The 17,995-nt window shown below is 38.1% G+C and overlaps 1 protein-coding gene across 1 annotated transcript in view; it reads right to left on the bottom strand.

The window, feature by feature from the left end:
- Positions 1-17,995, bottom strand: part of mapk8ip2 (mitogen-activated protein kinase 8 interacting protein 2) — a 46,567-nt gene that overhangs the window by 14,588 nt on the left and 13,984 nt on the right. The window contains exon 3 of the mRNA XM_077193725.1: positions 7,754-7,859. Within this exon, the coding sequence (XP_077049840.1) occupies positions 7,754-7,859 (106 nt within the window). The remainder of the gene's footprint in view (positions 1-7,753; positions 7,860-17,995) is intronic.

Genomic DNA, 17,995 nt, shown 5'->3' with positions numbered 1-17,995 from the left:
CTGTTAAATGTATTCAGAGAGCCAATGCTCCGTTTGACAGAATGAATAATCCATGAAGGAATCGAGAGCAAGGGTGAGAAAGCTGGAGCAAGAGTGAGAGTGTCTGGAAGGATGGAATTGAGTCTGATATACAATATCTTTCCCTTGTAACTGAAGGACTTTAATCTGTTATCAGAGATGTAGAAGAACACCAGAAATCATATTTTTAGGGTATTTAGAAGCTGTAAGGAGGTCACACATTCCCATGATTTTCATCCTCCTGTCAAAATGCTCACAAGTCTTCCTTGACCAGACGGAGCACTTTACATTCTGCATGGTAGTGGTCTCACTGTGCTTTGAAATAATTCTGAGGACATTGTGACCATTCAATATCCAAAACCGATTATTTAGCCATTTTAACAATATCCTCCTTGGTTGCAGAGGACGACTCCTTCCATCTGGCCATTTTCACTAAAACCCACAAAATAAAAATAAAAAAAACATCCAATAAAATTGCTAATATTTGCTGACTTAGTGATTTATTGAATTTATTGAAAGTGATTTAGGAATAATGAGTGCAAGTTTGGTATGACCACTTGGCCTAAAATGGCATCCACACAAATCGGTATGTTTTATTGCGTCATGACAAATTACACAATTGGAAGTTATACATTCCAGGCACAACTTCACATCATGCTTACAAAATATTCAATAAATATGTAATAAGAAAGTTTGTAAAAAGTGCGAACAAGCCAATTTTCTAGGTCGGACTTTTGGCCTCTACTGTAGAAGTATCGATTCTATCCCACAACATCACTGCATGGTAGAAAATGTGTGTTACAATAATTCACAAACATACTCCGTCTGTGTTTCAGTCCAATTTTTTATGCCCTTACCACACTAACTTCCCTCTGTCTCGTACACTCAGATGTACGTAATTTCTTACACTATACAAGTGCCCAATACTGGCGGAACCCGTGCAATGGGTTTAAATGGAACACCTTAAGCCCTTGATCACTTGGAATCCGCAATGGAGACGATTTATTATTTAAAGTTTTTTTTTCCCCTTTATGAATTTGTTTCACACAATTTATAGGCCTGTATGTATGCTTGGGCTGTTGGAGAAAATATAAAACACAAATGAAAGTGATAACAATACAATAAGCTGTGTATAAAACACTCAACTTAAGATTTTAAGGATATTCAAATATCCAAAAACTACTAGAACAATTTTACATATTTTGTTGACTTATGTACTTACATTCTTCCAAATGTTTCCAAAAATGTTTCAATTCAGAGAAATCTGCAATTTTAAACAGTGTAACGACCCATGTCATTGCTTTGCCTGTCAATGACATCATAGCCGCATTACCATCGATTTCCTCGGAGTACATTTACTTGAATACTTAAATACACTTTTTGAGTATCTGTACTTTACTTGAGTATTTTTATTTTTGGAAACTTGTTACTTTAACTTCACTACATTTGAAAAAAAAATACTTTTTACTTCATTACATTTCTGTCAAGGTCCTTGAGTAGAAAGTAGTTAGGGATACTATGTTAGTCAGGGCATGATTTTTTTTTCCATCTCTAAAACGTGATTCGATTTTTCCTGGTGACAGACAGCCTATCAGTAATCACTCTTGTAGGGTCACGTGTCGTGAAGTTTGGCGATTAGTACGATTTCTCTCTACTATGAGACAGTATTGTTGTCACAACTAACGGTTTGAGAGTTTTTCTTTTCATTCTGTTTTGCTCTTTGTCTAAGCAGTATTGCTGTTGGGGAGTTATACAGCTATGGTTGTGTAGCTGTTTTTTTTCTTTTCTGATCAGTCTGGATGGTCCACGGGGAAACTTCGCAGCATTCATGGGGTGGGTTCTGGTGAATAATGGATCTCCATTCACCATCTGCCCCGCTAAGGAGGACATCACTCCATACCCAGAGCCCAGCTTGGCACCTCCCTCACCTGAGCCAAATATTGCTTTGGAGCCGAGCCAGATGAAGAGTCTGACAAGGTGCGTGACAGCCCGTCCTTCGGCCTCACCGACACTGGTTCCCTTCAGTCCCTCTTCTCCCCCTCTGTTGACTTCACTCTGCTGCGTGGATCTGCCTAAGTTCTTTGCCTTGGCAAGAGGACCCCCTGGCTCTGCCTCCAGCTGCAGAGCCCGTCACTCCATCGAGAAGTCGGCTCCACCTTGGCTCCTCCCTCCCTCAGCTCCATCTGGGGCCATCATCCTCACGGCTCCACCAGGCTCCCTCGACCCTTCGGCTCCACCTAGGTCAGATGTCGCTCTGCCTGCACCGCAGACTTCCGGGCCTTCAGCTGTGCTTCGTCCCTTCACCCCTTTTTCTCTGCCTTCCCTCCAGCTCCGCCTTTGTCCTCAGTCCCACCCGTTACGCCTCAATCCTCTGGCACCCTGGCTCCATTTCTGACTCTCGTCGCTGCGGCTCTGTCTCAGTTTCCAGACCCATCGGTGTCACACGGTCTCATCGGCTCTTCGGCTCCACCTTGGTATCCACCTCCATCTCAGTCTTTCATCCCACCAGTTTCATCTGCCAAGTCTCCACTATGACTCCTCTCTGGCTCCCTCCCTCGACTCTTTGTCCTGGCTCTGCACTGGGTTCTCACATGCCTACTCCTGCTCACATCTTCTCCCTGGCTCCTCCCACTGTCATCACCTCCTTGGTCTCTCCCGCCGTTACCTCCGCCTTCGTCCTACCCTATGCAAGCCCCCATCCGCCTCCAGAGAGCCCACCCTCACTCCTTATTTGGACTGATTATTACATCATGGTTTCTGTTTGGTACTTAATTTCCTTAATTACTGATTACATTCACCTGTTGTTCAGAGTTACCTTGTTACCTTATCTCTGTATATTTAAGTCCTCAGTTTCCTGTTTATTGTTTTCTATCGTTTTTACGAGGTTGTTATTTTCTCCCGGAGTTATCTCCTGTGTACTCCTGGATTATTATTTGGATTATTGGGTTATAATTTACTACAGCCACAAACATGACAGACCTCACAAACATTTTGTGGTCTATGGATCTGCCTGAAGTGTAAATATTGGGTGCTTCTTATTTCTTATTTGTGCATCAACCTTTTCTTTTCCTTGCTTCCTTTCCTCGAGTCAATGCGAGGGAAGGATGGAAGGAAAGAAAATTAGGACAGAGGAATCGGAGGAAAGCTTATTTGTACATTTGAATATTCTTGATCACTTAAGCATCACTTCAAAGCATCATAAGCTGAGCTCATGTGCTAAAGTTTTGTTATTTAATAAATTCATAATAATTGATTAATATAGAATAAATGTTAATATAGCAAGATGCCCTGTTGAAGTATTTGAGACGTATCTGTTTTTTAAACTGCAAAGGTAAAACATAACTTAAAATTATTATGACATATGTAAAGGGGAAGTAGAATTTATATGTGCATAAGGTTATTCGATGAGAAAGACTATAGGATACACCTGTGTATCCGCTAGCTTCCTCACTCCTAGTTCCTCACCTAATTGTGGTGTAATTAGAGAATTTAGATGTTCTTCAAAATGGCTTTCTTTGATCAGTTTCCGGGTCACATGTACCCACTGAGTAGACTCGCACCCTCGGTCAAAATCGAGGGGTCGATGGTCTGTCCAAATAAACTTCCCTCGCCCACTTGACAAAATTTAACGCATTTCAAAATTTCAATATATGAAAAGTGATTTTTTTTTTGTTGATTCATAAACAAACACTTATCACTGTTAATCTTTTTTGCATTTAAAAAATAAAGAATGTCATATAGATAAATAATATTGGGTATTATATGTGTGTATATATATATACACTCACCTAAAGGATTATTAGAAACACCATACTAATACTGTGTTTGACCCCCTTTCGCCTTCAGAACTGCCTTAATTCTACGTGGCATTGATTCAACAAGGTGCTGAAAGCATTCTTTAGAAATGTTGGCCCATATTGATAGGATAGCATCTTGCAGTTGATGGAGATTTGTGGGATGCACATCCAGGGCACGAAGCTCCCGTTCCACCACATCCCAAAGATGCTCTATTGGGTTGAGATCTGGTGACTGTGGGGGCCATTTTAGTACAGTGAAGTCATTGTCATGTTCAAGAAACCAATTTGAAATGATTTGAGCTTTGTGACATGGTGCATTATCCTGCTGGAAGTTGCCATCAGAGGATAGGTACATGGTGGCCATAAAGGGATGGACATGGTCAGAAACAATGCTCAGGCAGGCCGTGGCATTTAAACGATGCCCAATTGGCACTAAGGGACCTAAAGTGTGCCAAGAAAACATCCCCCACACCATTACACCACCACCACCAGTCTGCACAGTGGTAACAAGGCATGATGGATCCATGTTCTCATCCTGTTTACGCCAAATTCTGACTCTACCATCTGAATGTCTCAACAGAAATCGAGACTCATCAGACCAGGCAACATTTTTCCAGTCTTCAACTGTCCAATTTTAGTGAGCTCTTGCAAATTGTAGCCTCTTTTTCCTATTTGTAGTGGAGATGAGTGATACACGGTGGGGTTTTCTGCTGTTGTAGCCCATCCGCCTCAAGATTGTGTGTGTTGTGGCTTCACAAATGCTTTGCTGCATACCTCGGTTGTAACGAGTGGTTATTTCAGTCAAAGTTGCTCTTCTATCAGCTTGAATCAGTCGGCCCATTCTCCTCTGACCTCTAGCATCAACAAGGCATTTTCGCCCACAGGACTGTCGCATACTGGATGTTTTTCCCTTTTCACACTATTCTTTGTAAACCCTAGAAATGGTTGTGCGTGAAAATCCCAGTAACTGAGCAGATTGTGAAATACTCAGACCAACCCGTCTGGCACCAACAACCATGCCACGCTCAAAATTGCTTAAATCACCTTTCTTTCCCATTCTGACATTCAGTTTGGAGTTCAGGAGATTGTCTTGACCAGGACCACACCCCTAAATGCATTTGACCACACCCCAAATTGAAGCAACTGCCATGTGATTGGTTGATTAGATATTTGCATTAATGAGAAATTGAACAGGTGTTCCTAATAATCCTTTAGGTGAATGTATATATATACACAATACTAATATTAAGTTATTTCAACCAATGAAAAAAAAAGGACATTTAATGCATATTCCCAAACCAACAGCCATCGTTTGTATATATAAACCTGGAAGGTTTCTTATGTAACCGCTCTTAGTGGCACATTGGAGGCACAGAGGATGTCTACTGTGATTTTGTTTTAGTCTACAGTTGCATAGACAAGGCAAGCACAATGCAGTGTTGCTTTCACATGACATAATCCTGCGGGACAGGCATTTGTGCGTGTGTGTGTGTGTGTTGTGTGTGTTGGATTAGAGCTGTTAACTGTGGTAAAAAAGAAAGACTGTAGCCTGATGCACTGCATAGACCAGGCATCTCCAAATAGCGGACCGAAGACTAAATAACAGCACCCCCATTTTACTGTTTCTACAGTTTAAAGTGGGCAGCATGTCAAAACAACAGAGTTATTTACACCACAAGCGCTTAGGGCCATTTATGGTAATGATCATTCGGCACCATATCCTCTAATGTTTTTTTCTAAAGCTAAACACGCTTCATTCAAGTCCTTTCCGCTCTATGCGCATTGCTTCTATCTCGTGCTAAAGACATAAAGCAATACGATACAAGTGCTACAGACATTGCAGTTATTTTCACAACAGTAGCAGTAGCAGTATAGTTATTTTTATGTCATATATATATATATATATATATATATATATTATTTTTATATTTTTATCTACATTTAGCATTAGGCCTAATCAACATGTTAAGAGCATTTCATAATAAACAATGTTATAATTGGGAAAAGTATTTGTAGATGGTAAGGAAAGACAAATAAAACCTTGAAACTTCTAGTTAACTTAGTTTTATGCTCATAATGAGAGCATTTTGATTATTATGTACATTGTTTGTTTTTAGTAGATACTTATTTTAAGCAAAATATAAAAATGGTCCAGACTTCAAGAGGAAAACCTAAATCTCCATCTATCACATGGCATTCTGCCATGAATAAGTATCTATATCTATTATATCTATTTTTTTTATATCATTATTATTATTATTATTATTATTATTATTATTATTATTATTATTATTATTATTATTATTATTATTATTATTATTATTATTATAACTCTTAGACACCAATGCTTTGGCTCTGAGGACCCAATATCCTCATCTTTAATTACTATGTTGACTGTTTACAATATATACTATTCCAAAAATGGACTATCCGGACCTCAGCTGGGAAGGAAATATAGAAACCGGACGTCTTGGAACTTTCATTACGTATCCCTGGCATAGACTCTGCCGCTCACTTTTTAGATCAACCAACCAATCAATAAAAGAATAGCCCATGGACCATCCAATCATCAGCCAGTTCCAACTAATCAATCTGCCTCCATACTGAACAATCTGAGGTCACTGCATGCTATGATGCCCATAGACTGCAATTGTGTGGTTCAAATCATTTTGACACACCAAAGGCATGTGAAGGGTTATAATCAAAACTTTACAGGCACGTTTGAACATTGAGAACCCACAGGCAGAAGAAATTAGTAGCAGGGTAATGAAGAGGAAATAGTTTTGTTGTAACAGGAATGAGGTACAGAAAGAGAGGTCTGCATAGCAGCAAAATTCACTGGGTCACCACCAGCCCTTCTACTGCAGCCGTGGCACACCGCCACCACAATAAAACCTTTACAAGCCCTCAATTCAGCCAGCACACAAATACACACACATAGCATCAAATACAACTATGGGTAATTGCACATTCAAACTCCATCCATATTAACACATAGCACACACGGAGGACTTCAAAGGCAAAGCCTCTGCATTTGGGTGTTTTACAGCAGTCTATAGTGTAGATTCCTATGTTCCCATTTGGATGTTATCATTCAGGATTGAATTTAGAATGCTTTTTTTTAATTCCTGTTTTTGAATTAACGTAGCAAACAGGATACAGAATTATATTTAAATTCTAAGAGAATTAAAAATTCATAAAAGGAATTGAAATTCAAAGAATTTCATTTAACTGTATTTTTTAACTGAAAAAAGCAAAGTTTATCCAAACCGATTTTGACTGTTGGCTTTTTAAAAAACTTTTAACAAGTGCTAAATTTATATAGGTATATAGGCCTATAGACAGAGAGATAGATAAACATAAAAACATAAACATCAATCAAAATAAAATCAACTTAGCATTAAATTCCACTTTACGTTAAAAATCAACATCGACACTCAGACTGTAACTGTCATGAGCATACGAGATTATTAATGCTTTCAAACCTAGATTCTTTTAAAATGCAAATGAGCTCTTTGACATGCCAACTGGCGAGTGAAGTGATGACACTATTTCCAATGGTGTGATAAGCCACATCCATTTATCTGTATGTTCTAGCTGCTCTTGCTATGACCATAAAAAGCATTTTGAGCATGATAGAGCTGGATTCTAAACGTGATTCTTAAGGTTTCCTTTACTCATAGGGCAGGAACCGGCACACTTTACTGCAGAACACTAAACTCATTGCAGAAAACACAGCATACAGTGTACAAAGAAATCAGGTAAAGTGCTAATCTAAGTCTTGCAAAGTGGGAATAGAATGGAATGGAATAGAATAGAATAGAATTACCTTTAAACTAAATAATAGTATGTTTCCCAGAAATAGAATATAACAGATTATCACCTAAAAATAAAATAAAATAAAATAAAATAAAGCATGCATTGTGAATGGTTCATACCTTTTCATATGGATCAGAGTCGTAGTTGAGGCCTATGCCACAATCATCTGTGATTTCAGACAAATCTTCATCATCAAACTCCTCCAGACTGATGTCATGTGCCGGCCTGCAGACAGAAACACAAAATAATGAATATGCCAGTTCTCTCACTATTCAAAAGGCTCATTAACTAAATCATGCATTTCTTGAAATCAACAGGTTGTGTGAGGGTTAGGTTTATGCATGGGAATTTAGAAAATATCACCTCTGTATAAAAAACCCATCTACAGTATGAGATGGGGTGGCTAATATAGGGAGACCAATGTGTGTGTGTGCAGTGTTGGGGGTAACTCTTTACAAGTAATTTGAGTTACGTAATGAGATTACTTTTTCAAGTAACTAGTAATGCATTATTATTAAAATTACTTTTTCAAATAAGTAACGCAAGTTACTTTACTAAGTTACTTGTCCCCATGTTGAGGCAAATCAAAGTGCAGAGCGTTGTGTGTAAACATGGTGGTTATTGTAGTTCTAGACTAAATGTGAAAGTGTATTTAGTATTTACTCATCTCACTTGCACAAAAAAAAGATTCAATATTTCTCAGAATTAATAAAATCAGTGAAATGCATAATCTGAATCTGTGAAGACTAAAAATGTACTGTTTAATGTTATTTTTTAGTTTTATTTTTCTTTATTCATTTTCATAATAATTTCATAATGTATTTTTTGAAGTCAGAGTATGTTTGTACATTGTGTGCTGAGCAGAGAGATATATATTTTGCTTAGAAGTATGTGTGCAATGCAACGTTCACCAAGCGTGATGCAACGTTCACTACATTTGCACTGATGCAAATGTACCACAAATGTATACACTGAGAAATAGTATCTTAATATGGAAAGTGGATTGCACCATGTGTAAGCATGAGGTATACGTTCCATTTTTAAACATAAGCAACATTTTTTTCTACCTTATAAGGATTAGATTGTTGTAAGTTGTAAGTCCCAGAGTGGAGTATATAAGCTCAATGTTAGAGTACTGACTCAGGGAAACAAGGCATGAGGGGGTGAGGGAGTAGAAACTCAGAGAAACCATTACAGCTGGCATGATGGGGTGAGGGAATAGAGAAATGGAGAACAGATAAATCTGGAATGAAGACCACCTCTCATGTAGCCTTATTCTTCTATGCTTGTTTCTCGGCAAAATATTTGGTGTAGCCTCCGTGATTCAACAATAATGGGGAAAAGCATGATTTTGCATTTGCATTTCCTTCAGCCTGAGGCTTATTATTTCACTTTTGTGGGGAAAGGGTTTTTTGTTACAAAAAAACAATCCCAGCCCAGGTGAAAAAAAGTAATGCAAAAGTAATGTAACTCATTACTTTTCTAAAAAAGTAACTAAGTAACGCAATTAGTTACTTTTTAAGGAAGTAACTCAATATTGTAATGCATTACTTTTCAAAGTAACTTTTTTTTGTGTGTGTGTGTGTGTGTGTGTGTGTGTGTGTGTGTGTGTGTGTGTGTGTGTGTGTGTGTGTGTGTGTGTGTGTGTGTGTGTGTGTGTGTGTGTGTGTGTGTGTGTGTGTGTGTGTGTGTGTGTGTGTGTGTGAGCTGCCACGACTACCTAAGCCTCTTAGGTCACTAGCTTAAGAAATCCACAAGGTCACTCAGACTCTACGGTATATGCATACAAACACACACACACACACACACACACACACACACACACACACACACACACACACACACACACACACACACACACACACACACACACACACACACACACACACACACACACACACACACACGTTCACATAAACACATACACATAGGCATAACACCAGCTAGGACATGGCCATCACACCTTATTTTCTTTCCTCTACCATCCCCGTTCATTATTTATAAGTGGGTCAGCATGGGTTAGCATGCAGCTAAATAAGGCCAGCCTCTGTTTTGCCTCTGCATTGGCTCAGCAAAATGCTATAACCCGGATTCTGGTGTATGCTAGCCGCTAACGCAGGGAAGATTTCATTTTAGCTGAGCTCCACTCGGTTGACAGCAGTGCTGCAATGCAGCTTTTCACAGTCAGAGCGTCACAATCACACAGATCTGTAATGAATGGAGGATCCAAGACAGAACAAGAAAAAGAGGAAGAGAGAGGCTTGTTTACTGGGTGCACTTGTCTGAATTTTTTCATATTTTTAAATAGAAATTTGGATTCAGAAGCAATGTTTTAATTGAATCATGATTTTTACAAATTACTCCACTAATATTGCGACAAAAGAACTAATATTTTTGAAAACTCCCAGGCCTTGTGAATTTTAGTGACAGACATGGTTAGAGATGTTTTCATATTTAAATATAGATTAATACATGGTTTTGATAATGTCATTTCATAAAGACATTATAAACATCTAAATAGATTTGCAAATTTAGTAAATTGTCATTTAAAAGAGAAGCAGTTCTCTCTAGATTTTTTTGGTTTCTGATCCCTTGTGTGTAAAGCTATGCCACTCTGTAAAGCAATATCATCTATTCACATCATACACAGCTTTATGTAGGCAAACATGCGTTTTAATATGATGAAATACACATTTTTAAATGTTTTGTCCTTTTAATGTATTCTGTGAGCATTTCTCTGCTGGAACTCATATCATTTTACTCACAAGGCTTATTGAATCACATTTGTCAATAATGAGTCATTTTGTTCTAGGTTTCTATGAATGTTCATGCTATTCCTAGCTTTTGTGTCACAGGTCAAAACTGCTGAACTCATGACAAACTATGCGGACAAAAATGTTACCAGCCATCTTCTAAAAACCATACATCATTTCATTCATAAATTATACCTCCAAAAAGAATGCTAAACCATCTGGATTACCCTGTATTTAACATTTGAAGTCTTGTCAACTCTTAATGCCAGAAGTCCTACTTTTTTAAAAATGTTTGGGTATGGTGTAAAAAAGGAAGCAAAAATTGTAAAATAGTATTCAGGTTTTTGTGGTGTGATGTAAGCTATATGAGTTGCTGTCTAAACCTGCTGAGCTGTGATCATTCAGGCAGTGAAGTGGACACCACCAAGGATTAGGGTCAAATGTACTGGGGTCCTGTCAGCTCTCACACCTATCGTCAAGTGAGTTGTACTTGTTTAGTTACATTTCTGTGGGCTTTTTATGCTCTTCTGACTAATTTTAATCAACTATACAGGTACACACATGGCCTATTTCGCTACTTTTTAGGCTAGAAGATATTATCAAACAGTGCTTAAATTATTTATTTGTAGGTATATTCAAATTTTATTCTCTAAAACAAAACTAAATATTAAAATTGTATATCTATGTCTAATCTAGATATACAACATTTTGTCATCGGCACTGTAAAATGTTTTGTCATGACATTTTATTTGATTAAAAAAATACATTTCATAACACTGAATCAACATGACAACATTAAATTATGCCAATCAAGTCGGACAAGATAGACACAGCCCTAAAAGCTAACAAATGCACATATGTGACCCTGGATCACAAAACCAGTCTTAAGTAGCACGGGTATATTTGCGGGAATAGCCAACAATACATTGTATGGGTCAAAATTATAAATTTTTCTTTTATGCCAAAAATCACTAGGATATTAAGTAAAGATCATGTTCCATGAAGATATTTAGTAAATTTCCAACCGTAAATGTATAAAACATTTATTTTTGTGAGTGAATGTAGCACAATCGCGAACATAAATAGACAAATTTAAAGGCGATTTTCTCAATGTTTTGATTTTCAAATAGTTGCATCTCGACCAAATATTGTCCTATCCTAACAAACCATACATCAATGGGAAGCTTATTTATTCGGCTTTCATGTGATGTATACATCTCAATTTTCGTTCAAAAGCCGTAAGACTTTCGTTCATCTTCAGAACACAAATGAAGATATTTTTGATGAAATCCGAGAGCTTTCTGACCCCACCGACTGCAACGTTATTACTACTTTCAAGGCCCAGAAGTAGTAAAGACATTGTTAAAATAGTCCATATGACTACAGTGGTTCAATCTTAATGCGATTGTAGCAGATTGGGGATTTTCCTCCATTACTCCCCCTGGTGGAGAACGGGAATAATTTCCCCATGGATTCAGCTGTGTTCAATACCGGCTGGTTAATCATTATCATGATTGCACTTTTAATAAAAGCAAGGTGCACAGGTAGCTGAGCTTGTGTTCAGCCATTCCTAATTGTCCATTTTATGCCCTTCCCGGATGGAGTCGTGTAGTTTGGGTTACTTGTTTCTCCAATCTCTGGTATGTGGATGAGTGTAAAGTGGCATGTGATTTTATTTTTGTGTAATATTTGTGTGTAACCTAAAGCTTGTTCTGCAGTTGTTGCAGTGCAGTGAGAGCATGTTGCAGCATTCAGTGGTTTTAGATACGTTGTTCTGACACAGTGAGTATGATCTCTTTTTGGGGATTCTCTTCTGCTTTAAATGTGCTTAAACTTCACTGTGTGTGTGTGTGCGTGTGCGCTTTTGTCTTCTGTATTAATATGTTCTGAGTATTTTTCTAGGGAACCTGCAATTTAAGTGCTGTGGTTTTCTCTCTGAGACATTTGTGAAAGGCTATCTGGCCCACCCGCTTTTGGGGTGTAGTGTTCAACACACTGGAGTGTGGATTTGTTTCATTGCCTTTGTAGTGAGGGTCACTGCGTGTGGGTGCAGTCTAATGAGTGATTACTTACAAGGTGGGTCAGGGATCCCTTTTCCTGTTAGTGTCTTTGATTAACCCAGTATTTATTTATTTTGTTTTATTTAAAAATACCCTTTTCTGTATTAACATCTATGGGTAATTAAGAGGTAAATGTCGGAAAGGTATTTATTAGTGAATGTGTTTCTCAATGTGAAAAAGATTTTTGTAATAAATTGCTTTTAATTGTCAGAACTGTCTCAGTCCTCCTTGGTAAGAACGAACCTGTGTTGTCTTGCATATCCTTGGGTGAAATTCCTGAGGTGGCGTAGTCGGCTACCATGTAAACCGTATTAGCGTTTTATTAATGTGAACTTCCAGGTTGCTTTCTCAGTTGGCATCTCTCTCATTGCTCGTTAGCCCCCCCCCCCTCGCCACACAATGAAGCGACGAAAATACTTTTAGTGTGCAAAAACCCCAAAACATAACTACTTTATTTAACAATTTCTTCTCTTCCCTATCAGTCTCTTGATGCTGTTCACGTTGTGTAAACAGTGCAGAGCTTCCAGATTCTGTGTCAGAACGCCGACTCAGTATTGGCCGGCTCCTGCATCAGGATCACACGTGTGTGTTGTGTTGCTCACATGAACAGCATCAGAGACTGACATGGAAGAGTAGAAATTGTTGAATAAAGTTGTTTTTGTTATTTGGTGCACAAAAAGTATTCTCTTCGCTTCATAACATTAAGGTTGAACCACCACACATCGACTATTTTAACGATGTCTTTACTTTCCGGGCCTTGAAAGTGGTAATAACGTTGCAGTCTATGGGTCAGAAAGCTCTCGGATTTCATCAAAAATATCGTCATTTGTATTCAGAAGAAGACCGAAGGTCTTATGGGTTTGGAACGACATGAGGGGGAGTAAATAATGACAAATATAATAATGATTTTTGGGTGAACTATCCCTTTAACTAATTTACTGCAATTGTCAGAGTGTGAAACAAGTATTCAGAGAAATAGCGTTTTAATCTGGATTCGTATACAACACACATGGTTCAGCATAGCAATCCCGAGTTTGGAAAGGCTTTAAAAATTTTCAAGTTTCTTAATGCTTCCAGAAAATAAATATTTCTCTAACCTGTCAACCTGCCATCCTGATCAGAGCACCATTTAAAGGGATTTCAGCTCGGAATATATTTCTACATGAGTCTCTAATGACCTTCCCATGAGATGAAACTTCAAAGTGCCCCCTCAGATTTTTCCTCCTTGATAATTTTTTTTGTCACAAATTTATTCCTATTATGCTCCATAATTACCAGAGCCTATAACGACTCAAATGTATTCTTCTGGATGTGTAATAAATCGCTCAGCATCAGCCCGCCCCTTTTTCCTAATATGGTGTCACTGTATATCAAATCTAGAGCACTACGCGCGTAGCGCTCTAGAATCTTTGCTGTGTATGTTCAAACAACTCACTCGTCTTGCACGTTGAGCTGGCAATGTTTTACAGATGGTCTTGAAGTGGTAAGTGGGCAAAGCAACAAATCGGCATTGAATTAGTTATCGGATGATATTAAAAGGTAGTGGGATTATTTGTGGTTGACCTGGAAATTTTAACTTGATCAAAAAGTTATGTATTTGATATTAGCTGCGAATTCAGAGCATTAACTTAAGTTGTGTCAGTGTAACATTATCGATAGCTAGCCTAGTCTAACCGTAAACTAGTTGGCTAACGTTACTGCCTGCCATACAAAGCCAATAAGCCATAGTAACGTTATCTGATCGGTTTTGAAACATCTGTTCCGTTTTGTCTTGTGTCAAAGTCTCCAGTTGGTTCAATTGTTTTCAGTTTCATAGAAACGAGGGTGTTAAATTTGTTGTAGGCTAACTGCAAAATCCAACCTAACGTTATCAAGGCATCGACTTTATCTTTCTCCCATAGACTGTTATTCACGGTTCTTCACGGATCAGGCAGCTAATTCAAATGCAGTGAAAAGTTAGGCTACCCGTTCGAAAGCTACAGCATAGTTGTTATACAGATGGCTATGACCGTGATGTAGGCTTAGATTGCACGAAAGTGTAGCAGTCAACCTCTCTCTCATGTGCTTTTCTTTCATCAACCTGTCTTTTACATAAACTTACAAAATAGATACTTTAACTTAATCCTCAGATAGAGGAGGGTTGCTGCTAGCTCCGTTAAGGTATTTCTGTCCCTCCCAAACTGCATTGAAATGGTATGTTTAGCAGCCAGAATTTAAAAATTTTCAGGGGGAGAAACCCCCTGACCCCTCCTAACATGAGCCATATCACCCGTCAGAAAACAACTGCAACGTCTCAGATTGTGACCCCCCAGAATTTTGGCTTGCATGACGCCCCTGCATGGGAGTGCGGAAATAATCCCAAATACACAAGAAAAAACGTCAAGGATCCAGACAGCGGATTGTGTACTTTGAGGAAGCGTTTTAATAAGCTTCTGTTTAATCACTGAAATATCGGAGGATTTAAAAGAACGTCACTCCTCTGAGCAAGTCAACCAAAGCATGCGTGTGTGTGTGTTTAGGGTCTAATGCCAGGGACACACCGAACGACAAGCTGAAACATTATAAGACTGAACTGAACACACTTACAGACTGTTTCTAATGACTGCAGCAGATTTTAAACACTGACTGTGAACACCGACTGAACACAACTCGTGAGCTTAGAATTATACAGTTCTATCTCCGTTTAGGGTAGTTCTGAGATATTGAGCATCAAAGTTTTTAAATCCCTGCTGTTTTGTGAGATGGAACCTTTTTATTTTATTAATAACTACTAACAAAATATATTTTTTTACAAAAATAACACCACACAGACATTAATAAACACCTAATGGATAAGATTGTCAAACTTAATTTCGACCAAAAGTGGAGATAGAACCATATAATTCTAAGCTCACGAACTGTCTCTGACTCTGCAAGTTTGGGCATGATCAGTCGTACGTATCATATTACCTTCATAATCGGCCTTGTTAAGTGTGTGTCCCCGGCTTAATGCCACTTTAATCTGGCTGGCTAAAACCAAATCATACCTTACACATTTAAGTTTTGATGTCTCCAAAAAAAAAGGAAAAAAAGAGATATCTACATCTCCATTTCAGCAGGTCTCTGTCTCTATTCACAGTGCATGCTTAGATCTAAACTGTGGCTTCACTGCAGACAGTACAGGAGCTCCTGGGAAAAGCTGTGCTCTAGATTCAGAACCACTCTGTGATATTAGTTACAGACTCACAGTGATTCATGAATTATGAATGAGAAGAAAATAAAACAGATCTAGCAACAAGGATAATAAAGAGATGCATTTACAAACACATTTAGCTTAGGAAATTAACCTACAGTATCTTTGCTGTAGGTTAATGATGTTAGTTTAAAGTCAGTTTTACCTCATTACAAGTGTTTTATACAAAAAATTTATTAAGTAATCAATTAAAATAATCTCAATTCAAACCAATGAATTGCAATTAATTGTAGGTATCTAACATAAAAGATTATATATGTGTGTGTGTGTATTATATATATATATATATATATACAGTAAACACTCACTAACTGCATAGCAAAGCCATAGCAACAACACATAACACCCTAATAACTTAATGCAGCTTTGTGTTAAAAATGTATATAATCCATTTTCCAAACTGTTTTTTGTCTTATCCTGAATCACTAAGGTACACCATGAGTGTTTATATTCTGACTATTTTAGACCGGTCGGGTCACCACCGCTGAGGACTAGCCCAGTACCTGCATGACTCATCATAGACATAAACAGAGAGAAATAGCTCCGGCTACAATGTTCTTCCGCAAGACGCATGCAGTTTTGTGTATTAACCGTTAGAGTGCCAAAAGTTACATACTGCAGCTTTAAATGCCATGCATAAAAACACCCTAGAAACAGTATAGCAACATGCAAAATACACTCACAACCACCCAGAACAGCCTTGTAACTACATTTCTATGCACAAAAACACTTATAATACTTTAACAATGGCATAAGACACTAAAACCAGCTCGTAGCACATTATCAACAACATAGCAACGCCCTGGTAACCACCCACAATAACTCAGCACTGTGGCGGCAAGTTTGTATGTTGCATGTGCAAGCATGACTCACATCTGGTAATCTTTTCAAAGCATGTGTTCTGTGTTGATAAGTAATTTTCTTATTGTTAAATCAATTCAGAAGGTGCGAGTGAATAGACAAGTTCATTAACTGTAAATCACGGCGACAAAAAGATTTCAAATGTTCCACCTACAGGGCCGCAGATGATGTTCTTCACATAATTAATCAACGATGAAACACCTGTTTTCCCAATGAACTAACCTCTCCACAGACAGCCTTATCATTCAAAATGAAGAGATTATTTATGAAGATTGTTTATTGACGTCCATTTAAAAGCGCACGATTCAGCAGCCGTGATCGTCTGTCTTGCAAAGTCCCATTTTTACTCTAGTCTTCCAGGCAACCAACAGTTGGCCCTTCCAAACCCATTTATCCTAATTACGAAAGATGGGGCATTTTTCATGCCCTGGGGATGCACATAAGCTGCCAATCATTGACTGTTGCCATAGTAGCTGTGCTGTGCAAGGGGTGATGTCACACCATTAACAGAACACCACAAAGGCACAAGGCAGGTTAAGTAGGGTGAGGTCATCTCTGCAGCTGTCACCATGACAACACATCCCATCAGAGATGGGCTTAATGTGCTGAATCATGCATCTAGTCACTGGCTGATTTGTTTTCAAACAATAGTAACTTCTGGATCGTTACATGCTCTGTAAAATAACAAATTAAATTCAAATACAATAAAGAGAAAGTCTGATTAATGTTGGAAGCTTCTCATGTGAATAAAATAATAATCAGAAACTAATTTAACAGTGATTCTCAAATTAATTTAGACCCTTCAAACCGTTATTTTCTCACCTCTAAGACAAAGAGAATGAACTGAGAAATGAGCAAAATAAAGCAAAACCTCAGGAAGCCCAGCACTTGACTGTATGTGTCTGCATTAATTATGAGGAAAGGAGTAGAAGAGGAAAAGAAGTAAATGAGGAAAGAGAGGGAGAGAGAAATGTGCAAGATGTAAAGGTTAGATGGGTCATGAGAGATTTTGTAAAAGACTGGATTAAATTGTTGGGAAAAGGACAAAGGATAAAACCGCTTGGGTGTATATTTACATTTAGAACATGGATCTATATAAATACCTGATTCTGATTGCATTTTTCTATGTAATATACATAAACATAAGCATATGCAGTGTTTCTCCAAGTTGAACTGATGATTAAGTTGAACTGATGTGAAGTAAACAAGTTGAACATGAATTCAACTTGTTTACTTAACATCAGTGTATCTGGCCAGTACAACTCAGCAGAGTGTCAATTTAAATCCAAGTCATACACCATTCAAAGATTTGTTACGCTTCACACAGTTCACAAACTATTTCTAAGGGCATCATGTGACAACAGACCAGAAATCTTTTCCAATACACTTCTCTTCTCCTCCTGTAATGAAATTACGTGTCGTGACTCCAAGCGGCAACCTCCCTGTCTCCCTCTT

The sequence above is a fragment of the Siphateles boraxobius genome, unplaced genomic scaffold, assembly GCF_051911475.1.
Source record: "Siphateles boraxobius isolate OS27281-9 unplaced genomic scaffold, OSU_SipBor_1 31, whole genome shotgun sequence".
Classification (NCBI taxonomy): Eukaryota; Metazoa; Chordata; class Actinopteri; order Cypriniformes; family Leuciscidae; genus Siphateles; species Siphateles boraxobius.
Note: the sequence above shows the minus strand (reverse complement) of the source record. Positions and strands in the feature narration are given on the sequence as shown.